The sequence below is a fragment of the Gorilla gorilla genome, chromosome 12, assembly GCF_029281585.2.
Source record: "Gorilla gorilla gorilla isolate KB3781 chromosome 12, NHGRI_mGorGor1-v2.1_pri, whole genome shotgun sequence".
NCBI lineage: Eukaryota > Metazoa > Chordata > Mammalia > Primates > Hominidae > Gorilla > Gorilla gorilla.
In genome coordinates this window covers 107,226,018-107,244,218 of record NC_073236.2, presented here as the reverse complement: position 1 = coordinate 107,244,218, position 18,201 = coordinate 107,226,018, and the positions used below count along the sequence as shown (strand labels likewise).

The window sequence follows — 18,201 nt, the reverse complement described above, 5'->3', positions numbered from 1 at the left end:
GAGGCTGAGGCAGGAGATTTGCTTGAACCAGGGAGTCGGAGGTTGCAGTGAGCTGAGATCGCGCCACTGCACTATAGCCTGGCAACAGAGCAGGACTCCATCTCATAAAAAATAAAATAAAATAAGATAAAAAAGTAAGCTGTATCAAACAATTTCAGTGGCTATCTTCAGCATAACATATTTAAAAGGTTAATGTATGACTTAGAGCCAGACTCGTAACAGGATAAAATCCAGACTTTCTAGACTGGTCTTTGTAATCAAGGATCTTTGTAATCTGACCTTGTCCAGAGAGTGGATGTTGGAACTTTTGCTTTTCTTAAAGTGGTTTGAAAACAGCTATTCTGCAGTAAGTTATTTCAGAGACATAATGAAAAAATTTTGGTCTTACATGAAGTCAGATAGTGTAATAAACTGTTGATTTAGAACCAAAAGATCCGGCTTTAAGCTCTGGTTCTGATGCTGAGAAGCCCTGTGATCATGAACAAATGACTGTATTCTTTAGAACTTTTGTTTTTGTCATCTGTGAAAAAGAGATAATAATAGTTCTACCTACAACACTCAATGTGTTACTTTTTTTTTTTTTTTTAAAGGGTGGTAGTTTGATGCAAAAATTAGTATGTGGACTCTAGTGGCAGAAATCCTGGGTTTGAGTCCTGGTACCAGAGCTTGTTGGCTTTCTAATTTTATAAGTCATTTAAAACCTGAGGCTGGGCCTCAGGACTTTCTTATGTGAAATGGAGAAAATACCTTGTAAACTCTAAAGCACTCTGAAAATATTACTCTTCATGACTGTACAGTAGATCTCATGGGTAAGTCAGTAGATATAATTTTATTGTTTTTTCAGGTGCTTTGGGAAAAAGAACACGGTTCCAGGAAAATTATGTGGCACAACTGATCCTAGATGTAAGAAGGGAAGGGGATGTCCTTTCAAATTGTGAATTCACTCCAGCACCCACTCCTCAGGAACATTTAACCAAGGCAAGTAGGACGTTAAGTTATTAAATTCAATTAACACCTGAGTCTAAGAATTTCAATAGGTGAGTACCATAGAAACACTGAATGGGTTGGGGACAGACTTCATTTTATTCTTTCTTTTGACTTTTAAAGGTTGCTGAGTCAGGGAGAACTGGTGTTTAACTGGTGTTTTTTTTTTCCTAACCTGTATATAGGAAAAACTGGTGTTTTTTTTTCCTAACCTGTATATAGAGATAAATACTGTTTTTCTTCTAGGATTCAATAACTATGAATTAATGATGCAGTTAGTTATGTATTACCCCTCTTGAAGAAATACGAAAGGCAGACTGGGTGTAGACCAGTTTCTCTATCTGCTATCGTATTTGTTTCCTTATGTTTGTCTTCTCTTGGAATCTCTTAGGCTTTTTCTAAATATATAAACATTATCAGAATTCCTTTTCACTAGTTTTGTGATCGGCCTTTTGTTTCTCTGTCATTATTGGGGGGTGGTTGCCTTAGTATGTTTATTTGACATGTCTAGTGAATTCTCTTCTTTAGTTTGAATTATGACTCTTGGTCAGTTTACCTAATTATAGTCCACTCCAGCTGCTTCCATGAAGCTGTTTAGTATTTATGCATGTGTTTTCTGATCCCAGAAACCCCCAACTACTTTTTTTTTTTTTTTTTTTTTGAGATGGAGTCTCACTCTATTGCCCAGGCTGGAGTGTAGTGGCGCAATCTCAGCTCAATGCATCCTCCGCCTCCTGGGTTCAAGCAATTCTCCTGCCTCAGCCTCCCGAGTAGCTGGGATTACAGGCATGCACCACCATGCCCGGCTACTTTTGTATTTTTGGTAGAGACAGGGTTTCTCCATGTTGGTCAGGCTGGTCTCGAACTCGCAACTTCAGGTGATCCACCCGTCTCGGCCTCCCAAAGTGCTGGGATTACAGGCGTGAGCCACCACACCTGGCTGTGTTTGTTGTTTTTTAATGTGGAGTTGTTCTATAGAAAAGTATCTCCCAGTGATTGACCTGGCATGGTGGCTCATGCCTGTAATCCCAGCACTTTGGGAGGCTGAAGTGGGTGGATCACTTGAGGTCAGGAGTTCGAGCCCAGTCTGACCAAAATGGTGAAACCCTGTCTCTATTAAAAATACAAAATTAGGCCAGGTGCAGTGGCTCACGCCTGTAATCCCAGCACTTTGGGAGGCCAAGGTGGGTGCACAAGGTCAGGAGATTGAGACCATCCTGGCTAACATGGTGAAACCCCGTCTCTATTAAAAATACAAAAAAAAAAAAATTAACCGGGTGTGGTGGCAGGTGCCTGTAGTCCCAGCTACTCAGGAGGCTGAGGCAGGAGAATGGCGTAAATCTGGGACACGGAGCTTGCAGTGAGCCGAGATCATGCCACTGCACTCCAGCCTGGGTGACAGAGCAAGACTCTGTCTCAAAAAAAAGAAAATAAACAAAAAAACAAAATTAGCCAGTTGTGGTGGTGTGTGCCTGTAATCCCAGCTACTTGGGAGGTTGAGGCAGGAGAATTGCTTGAACCCAGGAGGTGGAGGCTACAATGAGCAATGAGTGCAATTGCATCATTGAACTCCAGTCTGGGCAACAAGAGCAAAACTCCCTTTGAAAAAAAAAAAAAGAAAAGAAAATTATCTCCTGGTGATAAATAGGATATGATGAGTATTATGAGAAATGTATGAAAATGATGTACCATTTAATACAGAATTTTAATCGTTTTTTTGCTTGTTTTCTTTTCTTTTCTCCTTTTCTTCTTTCTTCCTTCCCTCCCTCCCTCCCTCCCTCCCTGCCTGCCTGCCTGCCTGCCTTCCTTCCTTCCTTCCTTCCTTCCTTCCTTCCTTCCTTCCTTCCTTCCTTCCTTCCTTCTTTCCTTCGTTCCTTCCTTCCATTTTTAAATGGAGATGAGGTCTCACTATATTGCCCAGGTTTGTTTCAAACTCCTGGGCTCAAGCAATCTTCTTGCCTCAACCTCCCAAAGTGCTGGGATTCACCATGTAATACATGTTACAGGGTTAATGTGGTTAACATTTTTAACATATTACATGTGGCTATCAGAAATTTTTTCAGAATTATTTTATTTTAAAAATTTTGGCTGGGCGTGGTGGCTCACGCCTGTAATCCCAGCACTTTGGGAGGCCGAGGTGGGTGGATCATGAGGTCAGGAGATGGAGACCATCCTGGCTAACACAGTGAAACCCCGTCTCTACTAAAAATACAAAGAATTAGCTGGGAGTGGTGGCGGGCGCCTGTAGTCCCAGCTACTCCGGAGTCTGTGGCAGGAGAATGGCGTGAACCCGGGAGGCGGAGCTTGCAGTGAGCTGAGATCGTGCCACTGCACTCCAGGCTGGGCAACAGAGTGAGACTCCATCTCAAAAAATAAATAAATAAATAAATAAATAAATAAATAAATAAATAATAAATTTTACCTGTTTATCTATTTAGAGACCAGGTTATGAGACTGGCTAATTTTTGTATTTTTGGTAGAGATGGGGTTTCACCGTGTTGCCCAGGCTGGTCTCGAACTTCTGGGCTCAAGCCATCCACTTTCCTCAGCCTCCCAAAACTGTTGGGATTATAGGCATGAGCCACTGCACCGGCCAGAATTTAATCTTTTGTTTGTGAAATAAAATACATTCAGATAATCTTATGGTCTTTGTTAATTACTACTTGAAGATGGAGAGTCCAAGTTGTATGCTGTAGGTATGGATTAGATAGAAACATAGCTTTATTCTAATGGGTGGAAGAGAATTGTTAAGTTGGTTATATATCATATTACCTTGTGTCAAACACATTATTAGATTGTAATATACACCATCTGTTTAATAACCATTTTTCAGGAAAAGGAAAGGAACACTACTGTACCATTTATAGTGATTACAAAACATATCCTGATTGGAAATGTTTACAACATGGCCCGGTGTGGTGGCTCACGCCTGTAGTCCCAGCACTTTGGGAGGCCGAGGTGGGAGGATCACTTGAGGTCAGGAGTTCGAGACCAACCTGGCCAACATGCCGAAACCCCATCTCTACTAAAAATAGAAAAGATTATCCGGGCGTGGTGGTGTGTGCCTGTAATTCTAGCTACTTGGGAGGCTGAGGCAGGAGAATCGCCTGAACCCAGGAGGTGGAGGTTGCAGTGAGCCGAGATCATGCTACTGCACTCCAGCCTGGGTGACTAAGTGAGACTTTCTCAAGAAAAAAAAAAAAAAAGAAAAGAAATGTTACAATGTGAAAATATGTATTTAAATTTTTTTTATTTTTTATTTTTTTTGAGATGGTGTCTCATTCTGTAGCCTGCCTTAGCCTCCGAGTAGCTGAGACTACAGCCACATGCCACCAGGCCCGGATAGTTGTTGTATTTTTAGTAGAGATGAAGCTTCACCGTGCTGGCCAGGCTGGTCTCGAACTTCTGACATCGGGTGATCCGCCTGCCTCAGCCTCTCAAAGTGCTGGGATTACAGGCATGAGCCACCGCACCTGGCTTCTGTCTAGCTTCATTTGGCTCCTAAAGTCTTCTTTTTTTGTTGTTGTTGAATTAGAAAAAAAATTTAACCCAAGATTACTGAGGAATAATTTATATAAAAATACCGATTTTAAATTACACTTTGTTGAGATTTAACAATTAGACGCGTGTCACCACCACCACAATGAAAAAAAGTTTCTCCAAAGAGTGCCGCCATAGTTCTTTGCAGTCAGTCAGTTGCTGTCATAGATTAGATCTGTCTTTTCTAGAATTTCCAATAAATGGAATCATACAGTGTATAATCTTTTGGTCTGGCTTAATGGTTTCAAGATTCATCCATGTTGAAATACCAATATGAACTGTTGGTGGACATTTAAGTTATTTCTAGCAGCTATTACTAATAAACCTGCCTAGAAAATATGTATGTAAGTCTTTGTGTGAACATAAGTTTTTTTTTTTCTCTTCTTTTTTTATTTTTGAAATGGAATCTCGCTCTATTGCCCAGGCTGGAGTGCAGTGGCATGATCTCAGCTTACTGCAACCTCCACCTCCTGGGTTCAAGTGATTCTCCTCCCTCAGCCTCCCGAGTAGCTGGGAGTACAGGTATATGCCACCATGCCTGGCTAATTTTTGTATTTTTGGTAGAGACGGGGTTTTTGCCACGTTTGCCAGGCTGGTCTCGAACTCCTGACCTCAAGTGATCCACCCACCTTGGCCTCCTAAAGTGCTGGTATTACAGGCGTGAGCCACCATGCCTGGCCTCTCTTGCCCATTTTTAATTTGAGTTGTTTGTCTTCTTATTGAGTTCTAAGAGTTCTCCATATTCTGGATGCAAGTCCCTTTTCAGATATATGTTTTGTCAGTATATTTGGATCTGGAGCTTGACTTTTTGTCTTAACAATGTTTTCAGAGAACAGAAGTTTTTAATTTGATGAAGTCTAATTTATGAAGTTTTTCTCTTATAATTCATACTTTTTGTATCCTAATTAAGGACTGACTGCCTTTCCATCTCAGGGTTACAAAGATTTTTTTTAATGTTTTCTTCTAGAAGTTTTTTTAGCTTTAGCTTGTGTATTAAGGTCTGTGATTAATTTTGATTTAATTTTTGTGTATGATTGAGATAAACATGAAGGGTCTTTTTTTTCCAAATGGATATCCAGTTGTTCTGACATCATTCACTTACTTATTTTTTGGAGAGACAGGGTCTTGCTGTGTTACTCAGGCTGATCTCAAACTCCTGGCCTCAAGCTTCCTCCCACCTTGGCCTTCCAGAGTTCTCTAACATCGTTTATTGAAAGGCTTTACCTGTTGAACCACCTAGGTAGCTATATTGAAAATCAATCCATCATATATGCATGGGTCTAAAATTTTGAACTGTATTCTGTTCCATTCACTTTATATGTCTGTCTTTATGCCAGTACTATACTGTCTGGGCTTTATAGTAATTCTTGAAATCAAGTACTTCCTCATATTTTATTCTTTTAAAAATTGTTTTGGTTATTGTCGATCATTTGCATTTCCATATAAATTTTAGAATGAGCTTGTCACAGTTTGGCATTTCCATCATTGATAACAAGCTATTTGTGAGAAATTTCTCAACTGATCACACTATATTGCTGAGACACAGAGTTGGGAAGTTGATGTTTTTGATTAGAATTTAGAGGCAGAATAGAAAGATCCAGTTTTGAATCCTGATGCTATCACATACTTTTGAGTGTGATCTTGGATGAGCTTCAAGTATCTGATTCTTTGTTTTTTCATCAGTAAATAAGGATAGAAATGCCTATTGTCTATGATTGTTGTTAGGATGAATTTGAAAAATGTATGTAAAATTATCTGCAGAGGGGCTTTTGCATACTTGGCTCAATCAATGATAGCTGTTATTCCCTATTATTGTCATTGTTAGTGCATTCTTGAGGTATAGATGGCACATCTTTCATTTCTGGAAGGTAAATTGTTTCCAAATATGTGTTTCACAAGAAATAGCCTGTTGACCATATGTCAAACAGGTAAGTTAACTTTATCCTTTCTAGCAATCTATTACATGCCATTCTGGTGAATGAATAAAATTTAATTTTTGGTCTAAGTATTTTCTTTTGTATTCTACTAGAATCTTGAGCTCAATGATGACACCATTCTGAATGACATAAAGTTAGCAGATTGTGAACAGTTCCAGATGCCGGATCTGTGTGCTGAAGAGATCGCTATTATTCTTGGAATCTGGTGAGTTAATGACTGACTTGGCTGCTTTGAACACTTTGCATATTGATTCTCTTATGTGTGGAGAATCTTTAATTCAAGGAGGTTCCAAGAGTTCTGGATGAATAGGGAATTTTGTAGTGCTTATGAAGATCAGGAGGAAATACTTGGAGAGCCAATTAAAGGGTTAGATATTACGAATCTCCAATGAGTTGGTATATCTATTCTTCTGTTTCCTTTATAAGCACAATTTCTTTGGTTAGCTTTAGCTAGGAATAGATTATTAATAAAATATTAAAGACAAATGAGAATGACTATTTTGAGATTTGAGGATATTTACATTTCAAAGGATAGGATTATTTTTTAATACTGTGGAACCTTATGTGTGGTGGAAATAGTTTTAACTTTTTTTTCTGATTAGAAATAATTTCAAATTTGTGAAAAATGTTTAAGGGCAGGACAATACATATAACTGCTAAGAATAAGTTTCCAACATGATACTGTATCATTCCTGAATAATTTAGTGTATATTTCCAACAAATAATGTTATTTTTGTACATAGTCACAATATAGCTATCAAAATCAGAAAATTAACATTTGTACTTTGCTATCATTTAATTCTCAGACCCCATTCAAATTTTGCTAGTTGTTCAGATACTCTCTTTTAGAAAAGATCTAGTCTAGAATGTATGTGTTACATTTAGTTTTCATGTCTCTTTAGTCTTTGTCAGTCTGGAATAGTTCCTCGTTTTTGCTTGACTTGCATGATCTTGACACTTGAAATTTACAAGTCCATTACTTTTAGACTTTCCTTCAATTTGAGTTTGTCTGATTTTTTTTTTTAATAGTTGGATTCACCTTATGCATTTTTTTTTTTTCCTGAGATGGAGTTTTGCTATTGTTGCCTAGGCTGGAGTGCAATGGCACAATCTTGGCTCATTGCAACCTCCGCCCCACAGGCTCAAGCGATTCTCTTGCCTCAGCCTCCTGAGTAGCTGGGATTACAGGCGCACACCACCATGCCCGGCTAATTTTTTTGTATTTTTAGTAGAGATGGGGTTTTGCCATGTTTTCCAGGCTGGTCTCGAACTCCTGACCTCAGCTGATCCGCCTGCCTCGGCCTCCCAGAGTGCTGGGATTACAGGCATGAGCCACCACACCCGGCCACCTTATGCGTTTTTAGCTGGGATGTCAGAGAAATGAAGTTTTGTTATTCTCATTGCATCCTAGCAGGTAGAATATGATTTGGGTTTGCCCCACTACTGGTGATGTTAACTTCGATCACATGATTAAAGTGGTGTTTGCTAGGCTTCTCCAAAGTTATTCTTTTATTTTGTAATTAACATTTTATTGACCAGGTGCGGTGTCTTATGCCTGTAATGCCAGCACTTTGGGAAGCCGAAGCGGATGGATCACCCAAGGTCAGGAGTTTGAGACCAGGCTGTCTCTACTAAAAATACAAAAATTAGCTGGGTGTGGTGGCAGGCGCCTGTAATCCCAGCTACTTGGGAGCCTGAGGCAGAATCGCTTGAACCGGGAGATTGCAGTGAGCTGAGATCAAGCCACTGCACTCCACCTGGGTGACAGAGTGAAACTCTGTCTCAAAAAAAAAACAAATTGTTTGAAAGGTAATTTTAGACTAAATGAATATCCCATTTGTCATCAAGAGATTTATTAATGTTCAAAATAGAATCCCTCACAAAGCTATAATATTGATACCATTAAATTAGTAATAGGCAACTTAAGAAAGGGAGCATTTGAAAAAATCTTGTTCTTTTTTTTTTTTTGAGACAGAGTCTTGCACTGTCGCCCAGGCTGGAGTGCAGCGGCGCGATCTCGGCTCACTGCAACCTCTGCCTCCCAGGTTCAAGCAATTCTCCTGCTTCAGCCTCCCAAGTAGCTAGGATTACAGGCGTGTGCCACCACACCTGGCTAATTTTTGTATTTTTAGTAGAGACGGGGTTTCACCATGTTGACCAGGCTGGTCTTGAACTCCTGACCTCAGGTGATCTGCCCGCCTCAGCCTCCCAAAGTGCTAGGATTATGAGGGTGAGCCACCGTGCCCAGTCAAAATCTTATTCTTTTAATTCAGTAGAACTCACCCTGTGGTGTTCACCTTATAGCATTTTACTTCATATATGCAATAGTAAGTTTTCTTTTATATAAAAGTTGAATTCAGTTCTACAGTTCCTTTTTATTTTAGAATGGATCACACATACAGAGTTCTGTTTCTAAATCCAAAGCAATTTTCCTGTAACATTATTTATTCCAGTGACAGAATTTTTTTTTTTTTTTTGAGACAGAGTCTCGCTGTGTCACCCCAGGCTGGAGTGCAGTGGCACAATTGCGGCTCACTGCAAGCTCCACCTCCTGGGTTCATGCCATTCTTCTGCGTCAGCCTCCTGAGTAGCTGGGACTACAGGAGCCCACCACCACAGCTGGCTAATTTTGTTTTGTGTATTTGGTAGATATGGGGTTTCACTGTGTTAGCCAGGATGGTCTCGATCTCCTGACCTCGTAATCCGCCCACCTCGGCCTCCCAAAGTGCTGGGATTACAGGCGTGAGCCACCGCACCTGGCCCTCCAGTGACAGAATTTATGTTTACTGCATAAAAAATACTTGTTCAATCCATAACAACATTTAGTATGTTAATAATAGGAATAGCAACCATTTATGAACGATAGTATGTGGTAGGCATTATACCATGTACTTTCACATTAACCCTCATTAATAGTCTAACAACACCAAGCGTTGTTATTTTTCTCAGTTCTTCAGGTGGGAAAACAAGGTTCAAATGGCTAAATGACTTGTTCAGAATTACAGAGTGGCAATTAGGATCTGAATCTAAGTTTTACTGACCCCAAATTCTGAGTTCTTCTTTATGTTACTTAAGAAAATGTTATTTTGGCAAATTCATAATTGTCATCTCATCAGGAAATTAAACTATGCCAAATAAATGTATTCCCAGGCATTATGTCAGCTGAACTATAGCTATATTGAGGTAAACTTTACATTTAAGAGAGGACTAAAAATCCAGAAAATGCTCATCTTTTCTGGATACTTGTTTTTCCCAAAGGAAGATCTCAGTGGAATTTCAATATATAGAGCAGATAAAAGCACAGAATTGATTTCACCAGCAGTTTAACTCTTCATTGTTTGGTAGAAACCACCTGCTTATTTTCTGAATCTTAGTGCATCTGATGCAGTTTATAAACCTGTGGTTAGAATAGTAATGAATTTATGATTTGCATGTACTAAGTTACTGTGGGGTTTTTAAATAGTGATTTTCTTATATTGCCTGATCTCTGTCTGATCCCTGTGGTCGCTAACCCCCACGAAGAGGTGACTTAGACATTGTGTTAGGCAGGGTTGGTTTGGAAAGGAGACTTAGAGAAGATGAATTCTTTTTTTTTGTTTTGTTTTTTTGAGACGGAGTTTCACTCTTGTCGGCCAGGCTAGAGTGCAGTGGTGCAATCTTGACTCACTGCAACCTCCGACTCCCAGGTTCAAGCGATTTTCTTGCCTCAGCCTCCTGAGTAGCTGGGATTACAGGCGCCCACCACCATGCTCAGCTAATTTTTATATTTTTAGTAGAGACAGGGTTTCACCATGTTGGCCAAGCTGGTCTCGAACTCCTGATCTCAGGTGATCTACCCGCCTTAGCCTCCCAAAGTGCTGGGATTACAGCCGTGAGCCACTGTGCCTAGCCTGAGAAGGTGAATTCTTATACATTGTAGATTGGCACAACAGTGGGGATAGCTTCAGGCTCCTTCCCTAGACTCTTGCTGTTCACTGGCTTCCTGCTTGAGTTGGATTTTTACCTGACCACCAAATGCTGGAACTTGCCCCACCTCTCTTATACCTCATTCTACCTGACTGCTTGTATGCATTCATGTGTGTTTGTCTTGTAGGTGTTTTTAATAAAATCATTTCATAGTTCTTTCCTCTTCCCTTCATTGATTTTTTTCTTTTCCAACAATAAAAATCGGTTCATTTAAAAATTATTATATAAACAATTTATGGTCATTATAAAATCCTTAAACAGTATTGAAAATTATAAGGATATGTTATATTTTATAAGACAGTGTTTTCTTTTCATTCTGTTTTTTTTTTTTTTTTTTTGGCGATGGATTCTTGCTCTGTTGCCCAGGCTGGAGTGCAGTGGCACGATCTTGGCTCACTGCAACCTCTGCCTCCTGGGTTCAAGCAATTGTCTGCCTCAGTCTCCCGAGTAGCTGGGATTATAGGCACTTGGCACCATGCCCAGCTAATTTTTGTATTTTTAGTAGAGACAGGGTTTCACCATCTTGGCCAGGCTGGTCTTGAACTCCTAACCTCGTGATCCACCTGCCTCAGCCTCCCTAAGTGCTGGGATTATACGCATTAGCCACTGCGCCTAGCCTCTTTTCATTCTTAATATATGAAATATTTATATACATTTATATGCCCTTTAAAATTTGTTAAATTAATATATGGAATATTTGGAATTACATTCCATATATATATCCACTTATATATATTCCATATATATTATTATTATATGTGGAATATTTCATATATTAAGAATATTTAATATTCCATTTGTAATAGTCTAATAATAAAAAGAACACTGGTGAAAAGTTAACTGTTATCCTGAATCTCATGTTTGTCATTTTCTTGCCTTTTTAAAAAAATTTTAATTTCATGTTTTGCATGCTTGTAAGTCAGTTGCTTAAATTTGCTTGTTTTTGAAATTGTTTTAAATTTGCATGTTGTTATATGTAGCTGCAATTTACTTTGCAGTATAGCATTCTGTTGGATGAATATACAACAATTTGTCGTTTTCCTTTTGGGCATTTGGATTGTTTCCACATTTTTCCTATTATACACAATATCGCTATGGATATTTATGTATCTCATTCTTGATATATCTGTTCAAGAATTCCTCTGGTCTCTATATCTAGGATGGAAGTACTGAGTCGAAGATATGTGAATGTTCACAAAGAATAGTGCCAAACTGTTTTCTTCTTTTTTTTTTGAGATGGAGTCTTGCTCTGTCACTCAGGCTGGAGTGCAATGGCGCAATCTTGGCTCACTGCAACCTCCGCCTCACAAGTTCAAGCAATCCTCCTGCCTCAGCCTCCCAAGTAGCTGGGACTACAGGCGTGCGCCACCACCCCCAGTTAATTTTTTGTATTTTTAGTGGAGATGTGGTTTTACCATGTTGGCCAGGATGGTCTCGATCTCTTGACCTCATGATTCATTCGCCTGCCTCAGCCTCCCAAAGTGCTGGGATTACAGGCATGAGCCACCGTGCCTGGCCCAAATTGTTTTCTAAAATGATCCTAGCAATAATGTAATTGATCCTGGATCAGCAAGATCTAAGAATGCCTGTTGTTCTGCCTCCTTGACAGCTGTTACAAAAACATTTTTATTTTTTTGGCATGAGTTTAATAAATAAGACTCAGTGTCATAATAATTCTTTTCATTTTCTTTGCTGAGTGGCACATATTGAATTTCTTTTTTCCTAGGAGGGTAAATTATGTTGGCTGCACAGTGGCCCATGTCTGTAATCCGAACACTTTGGGAATCTGAGGTGGGCAATCACTTGAGCCCAGGAGTTCAAGACCAGCCTGGACAACACAGTGAAACTCCATTTCTACAAAAATAGAAAAATTAGCTGGGAATGGTGGCGTACACCTGTAGTCCCAGTTACTCAGGAGGCTGAGCTGGGAGGATCCCTTGGACTCAGGAGGTGGAGGTTGCAATGACCCAAGTGTGTGCCACTGCACTGCAGCCTGGGTGACACAGAGAGCCCTGTCTCAAAAAAAAAAAAAAAAGATATGTTGACATTTAGTACACCAATCGCATTTTATTTGTCAGCATTTTATTTTTATACCTATCTTTGACAAACTCTACATTTGTATATAATGCCATAGTATTTATTTATTTATTTATTTATTTGTTTTGTTTTGTTTTGTTTTTTTGAGACAGAGTCTCGCTCTGTTGCCCAGGCTGGAGTGCAGTGTCGCGATCTCGGCTCACTGCAAGCTCCGCCTCCCGGGTTCACGCCATTCTCCTGCCTCAGCCTCCCGAGTAGCTGGGACTACAGGTGCTTGCCACCACGGCCGGCTAATTTTTTGTATTTTTAGTAGAGACAGGGTTTCACCTTGTTAGCCAGGATGGTCTTGATCTCCTGACCTTGTGATCTGCCCGCCTCAGCCTCCCAAAGTGTTGGGATCACAGGTGTGAGCCACTGTGCCCGGCCCCCATAATATTTAAATATCTGCTTTCAAATATATAAAATATAGCAGTTTACTTTGCTTTTTAAAAATTATATTTCATTAGCTACAATATGCATCTTATAATTAATTTACCTTTTTTTCTTAATTTAAAGCACTAATTTTCAAAAGAATAACCCAGTACACACATTAACTGAAGAGGAGCTTCTGGCATTTACATCAGTGAGTAATGTCTTTTTCTCTTCCATTTCATTTTTTTCCTGGTAAATTACTTCCTCTGGTATGGTCTTGCCTTGGATTGTTTATGTTGAAACACTGCCACCTAAGGAAATAAGGTGGAGAAAAATCTTATCACTTTAGTTTCTAAGTCACATGTATCTTGCTGCTGATTTAAGAGTCTGCAACTCTTAAATTGAGTGCTATGCCTACATGGTCACGGTGAAAAAGAAAGCTAGGAGCAGGACCAGGAGACCATGGGTTAGAAAGTTGTCAAGAGCATGGTGTGCTCATCAGTGTTCAGCAGTCTAGAGCAGTCCGGAGATAAATGTGGACAGAGAAGAGACCACTGGATTGGACAATTAGGAGTGCATTGGTTACTTCTAGGACAGTTTCAGTGGACTCTCTGGACAGTTCCCTCATTACAGAGAATTCAGAGGGAATATGGTGTAAGGAAATAAAGTTAATAGATAAAGATCACAGTTGGAGAAGAATAGCAGTGAAAAGGAAAGATGGAGTAATAGATATTTGATGATTTTAGATCAAGGAGGGCTTTTAAGAAGAGAAAAGTCACAGATGAAGGGGTCAGTCAGTATATTTTGGCTTTATGGATAAAGGAAGATACATATGTTCTTTAATGAATACAAGTTGCTTAAGATATATCATTTTTTCAAAGGCATTTTCATTATCTTAGTTGGGAATCCAGTTAGAATTCTGTTGTTTTCTTCCTTTGTTATTTTTCGGATAAGGCAAAATAAAATACTTTTACTGGCTAGAAAGAAAAGCTAGATTGTGGCTGGGCGAGGTGGCTCATGCCTGTAATCCCAGCACTTTGAGAGGCCGAGGCAGGTGGATCACTTGAGATCAGGAGTTCGGACCAGCCTGGCCGACATGGTGAAACCCTGTCTCTACCAAAAATACAAAAATTACCTGGGCTTGGTGGTACATGTCTGTAACCCCAGCTACACTGGAAGCTGAGAAGGAGAACCACCTCAGCCCGGAAGGCGGAGGTTGCAGTGAGCTACACTGCACTTCAGCCTGGGTGACAGAGAGCAAGACTCCGCCTCAAACACAAAACAAAACAAAACACAACACAACAAAACAAAAAAAGCTAGCTTATTTTGTACTGTAATATAAATTTTTCACGTTACGATTTCCTACATACCCTGTTTGAACTGGTTAGGTGTTAGTCGTTTGAGTCCTCTGGTTGCGTGTTTTATTTTCCCACTTCAGTATTCTCAGAAATCTTTGGTGTGTATCATCATATTATGTGTGTTTTAGGTAACTGTGGAAATGTTCCTCATTATTTATTACATGTGCTATAAAGGAATTGACAAAGTGTTAACAAATTTTAAAGGGCATATAAAAAACATATTATGTACTTTTCATTTATTCATTCAGCTAATATATATCTACTAAATAATATATACGGGTATTGTACTAGTCATTGGGGATATAGCAGTAAATAAAGCCTTTTTTGTTCTGGAGTTTATGTCAAATACAGAGTAGACAGAGAGAACCAGCTATTTCACAGAAGTGCTGAGGAGAAATATAAAGCAGGTTAATAGACTAAGAATGGGATGGGCGCAGCTGTTTTAGACAAGGTGGTCAGGGAAGGTCTCAGTGGGAAGGTGACACTGAACATAGATCTGTGTGAAATGAGGGATGGGGGAAGGCTAGGGAAGGTCTGGAATGGCTGTGAGCTTGAGTCAGGGTAGGGACTGGATGGGGACAAGTGTCTAGGTGATGAATGGTGACCTGGATGCTTGGCTTTCTCTGATGATGGAAGTAAACAGGGATGTGGCATATGACAGGAAATGTTCCTGCTGGCCAGTAGTAACAGTTTCTTGGGATTGGTCCATAAGCAGTTTATTGCAGCGTATATATTACCACAGTTATCCTGAGGACACTAGCACACTCTTTTTACATTCAAACAGTTAATTTTTTAGCATTTCTTGTGTGTGTGGCGGGGGTTCCCTTTCTTTAAAACTTTTCCTTTCTTTAACCTATTCTCATTCCCTTGCACTGTGAGGTACCTGTGAAGTAATTAGTAACTTCTGATGGTGGGTAACTCATCATTCCTAGCTTGCAGTGAAGGTTATAAATTCAGGTTTTATACTTCTCCACTCAGGCCTTTATGCTGTGTGATTTTTCTGCTTTCCTCCCACCCTCTTACAATCAGAACCATCCTGAAGACCGACCTCTTTTTGGAGGAAAGCTGTTTGATTACAATGACTCACAGTGCTAGGCCTAACTCTTCTAAAGAGATGAGTTAATCCTGAGTAAATCTTTAACTGGAGAAGTAGGGCAAGAAACTTCTATGTGAGGAGGACTTTTAAGAGCCCCACACATACTTTGGGCTTTGCACTGTCTCCCCGACATTTTTTTAATCTCAAATGAAACATACAAAATAAACCAGAAAAACTTGTCAGCCCTTGTCAGCTCTTCATCTATCAGTTCTTCCTCCTGTCCCTTCTTTGTGCATGATACCGAAGTGGATAAGATGATGAATTAAAAGTGGTCCCTGGTTTCAATGAAGAAAGAAACTTTATTTAAATCCTATGTAACTCCAAAAGAGTACAAACAGCCCCCAACTTTTGAAAGTTTGACGATTTTTTGAATTTGCAATGGTGTGCAAATGATATTCATTCAAGTAGAAACCATACTTTGAATACCTATACGACCATTCTGTTTTTCACTTTCTGTACAGTATTCAATAAATTACATGAGATATTCAGCTTTTTTTTAAATAAAATAGGCTCAGTGTTAGATGATGTTTCCCAACTGTAGGCTAACGTATTTAAGGCAGGCTAAGTTAAGCTATGATGTTTGGTAGGACAGGTGTTATTAAATGCATTTTGACTTAGGACATTTACAACTCATGATGGATTTATCAGGATGTAACTCCATCATATGTTGAGGAGCATTTGTATTTGAGACAAGAGGGACTACTTCTAGGTGCTACCCCACTTCTTCTGAACTCTTGAACTTTTATTTATGCCTCTCTTTTTGCAAGGTTCATATTTTGGCTTATATTATAATTATTTATATATATGTATGTGTGTGTGTGTGTGTGTGTGTGTGTGTGTGTGTGTGTGTATATATATGTCTTTTCCTTACAAGACTATAAACTCAGTTTTAGAGACTGGGCTCTGTTCTTTTCTAGGCTCTCTACAAGGGTTGTGACAGTGCTTCAATGCTTTACTCATAGTTGTTGTGAATAAATGCATGCAGAATAAGAACATGAATGAAATATATATCCTACACCCTGGAATAGGGTTGATGTCTATTCAAGAGCTGTGTCACTTACTTGGTTCCATAATTTAGGTAGTACTGCATGATACTAGGAATAACCATCTGTTTCATCTTTCTCTTCTGTAAAATGGGGGAAAGAGAAAATGCCCCTATCGCAACACAGAAGACTTTACTTGAGGATCATATTGCAGAACATCTATGAAAGTACTCCAGAGTAGGTGGAGGCTGGTACACTCATAGCATTCAGTGACGCTAGTTTGTAGTAAAGCATTCCTATTTTCAAGCAGGCTAAATGGATAAGATCTGCTTGGAATTGGCCATAGATGTGGAAGAGAAGGGAACAGAGAGGAAAGAAACAGAATGGGTTTTTCTTGCTGGGCATCCATTTCCCTGCTCTAGCAGCAGCTTGGTGGCCTGGGACTAGGGTTGTGAACTATTGAGGCTACAAGATGTCTTCCTCTGTTGATAGAAGAGCAAATATAATAGAAGTCTTTTTTTTTTTTTTGAAATGGAGTTTTGCTCTTGTCGCCCAGGCTGGAATGCAATGGCGCGATCTCAACTCACTGCAGCCTCCACCTGCTGGGTTCAAGCGATTCTCCTGCCTCAGCTTCCCGAGTAGCTGGGACTACAGGCATGGGCCACCACACCCGGGTAATTTTTATTGTTTTTTTTTTTGAGACATAGTCTTGCTCTGTCACCCCAGACTGAAGTGCAGTGGCGTGATCTTGGCTCACTGCAAGCTCCGCCTCCCGGGTTCATGCCATTCTCCTGCCTCAGCCTCCCGAGTAGCTGGGACTACAGGTGCCCGCCACCACACCTGGCTAATTTTTTTGTGTTTTTCAGTAAAGATGGGGTTTCACCGTGTTAGCTAGGATGGTCTCGATCTCCTGACCTCGTGATCTACCCGCCTTGGCCTCCCAAAGTGTTGGGATTACAGGCGTGAGCCACTGCACCAGGCCAATTTTTGTATTTTTAGTAGAGATGGGGTTTCACCATGTTGGCCAGGCTAGTCTTGAACTCCTGACCTCAGGTGATGCACCCACCCAGCCTCCCAAAGTGCTGGATTTACAGGGGTGAGCCACCGCGCCCGGCCAATAGAAGTCTTAATACTCCTACCAGAAGTCTGTAAGCACTTGGAGAGACAGGGACAGTGGTTATTTGGTGTTTGGTAAATATTTATTGAATAAACAAATGAATGGCTCTTGGTCCTGAATTTTGTTCAGTTTTGATTAACTGTCCCAAAGTTTACTAGAATGATGGTGGAATCTCTTTTTTGGAGAAATTTTTGCCAGTGTTTTCATTTTGGTGCAGCAGGTTGAAATATATATGAAATATGCTGGGAAAATGTTTTAATTTAGCAAAGTCAGAAACTTGTCCTAAGAGGAATAGCTTTACTTGTTTAAGGTTGCTGTTATGTGATGCTATTTCTGAGATATTATATCTGCATGTTGCAGGAAAGCTGAGTCAGAGTAAAAATAACCCATATTGTTTTAGAGAGCCGTTTATGTTGTATCAGCTTGATAACTTAAAATTAGCTGTGTTATCTACATTATTTCCCTTCAGATGAGCCACGTCATGACATTCAGTAATGTTTTTAATTTCCTTTTATTGTTGAAAATGGGAACAGTTTAGTTAATTCATACAGGTTTTTCAGTTTTCCTTGGCAAAAGTTTGTTTAGGCTGGGTGGGGTAGCTCATGCCTGTAATCCCAGCACTTTGGGAGGCCAAGGTGGGCAGATCACAAGGTCAGTAGTTTGTGACCCGCCTGGCCAACATGGTGAAACCCTGTCTCTGCTAAAAAAAAATACAAAAATTAGCTGGGCGTGGTGGTGCTTGCCTATAATCCCAGCTACTCAGGAGGCTGAT

The 18,201-nt window shown here is 39.8% G+C and overlaps 1 protein-coding gene across 1 annotated transcript in view; it reads left to right on the top strand.

Annotated features, from left to right (window-relative positions):
- The window catches only part of TTC27 (tetratricopeptide repeat domain 27), a 194,919-nt gene that overhangs the window by 39,995 nt on the left and 136,723 nt on the right, over positions 1-18,201 (top strand). Inside the window, exons 7-9 of the mRNA XM_004029080.3 lie at positions 845-978; positions 6,554-6,666; positions 13,020-13,086. Of these exons, the coding sequence (XP_004029129.3) occupies positions 845-978; positions 6,554-6,666; positions 13,020-13,086 (314 nt within the window). The remainder of the gene's footprint in view (positions 1-844; positions 979-6,553; positions 6,667-13,019; positions 13,087-18,201) is intronic.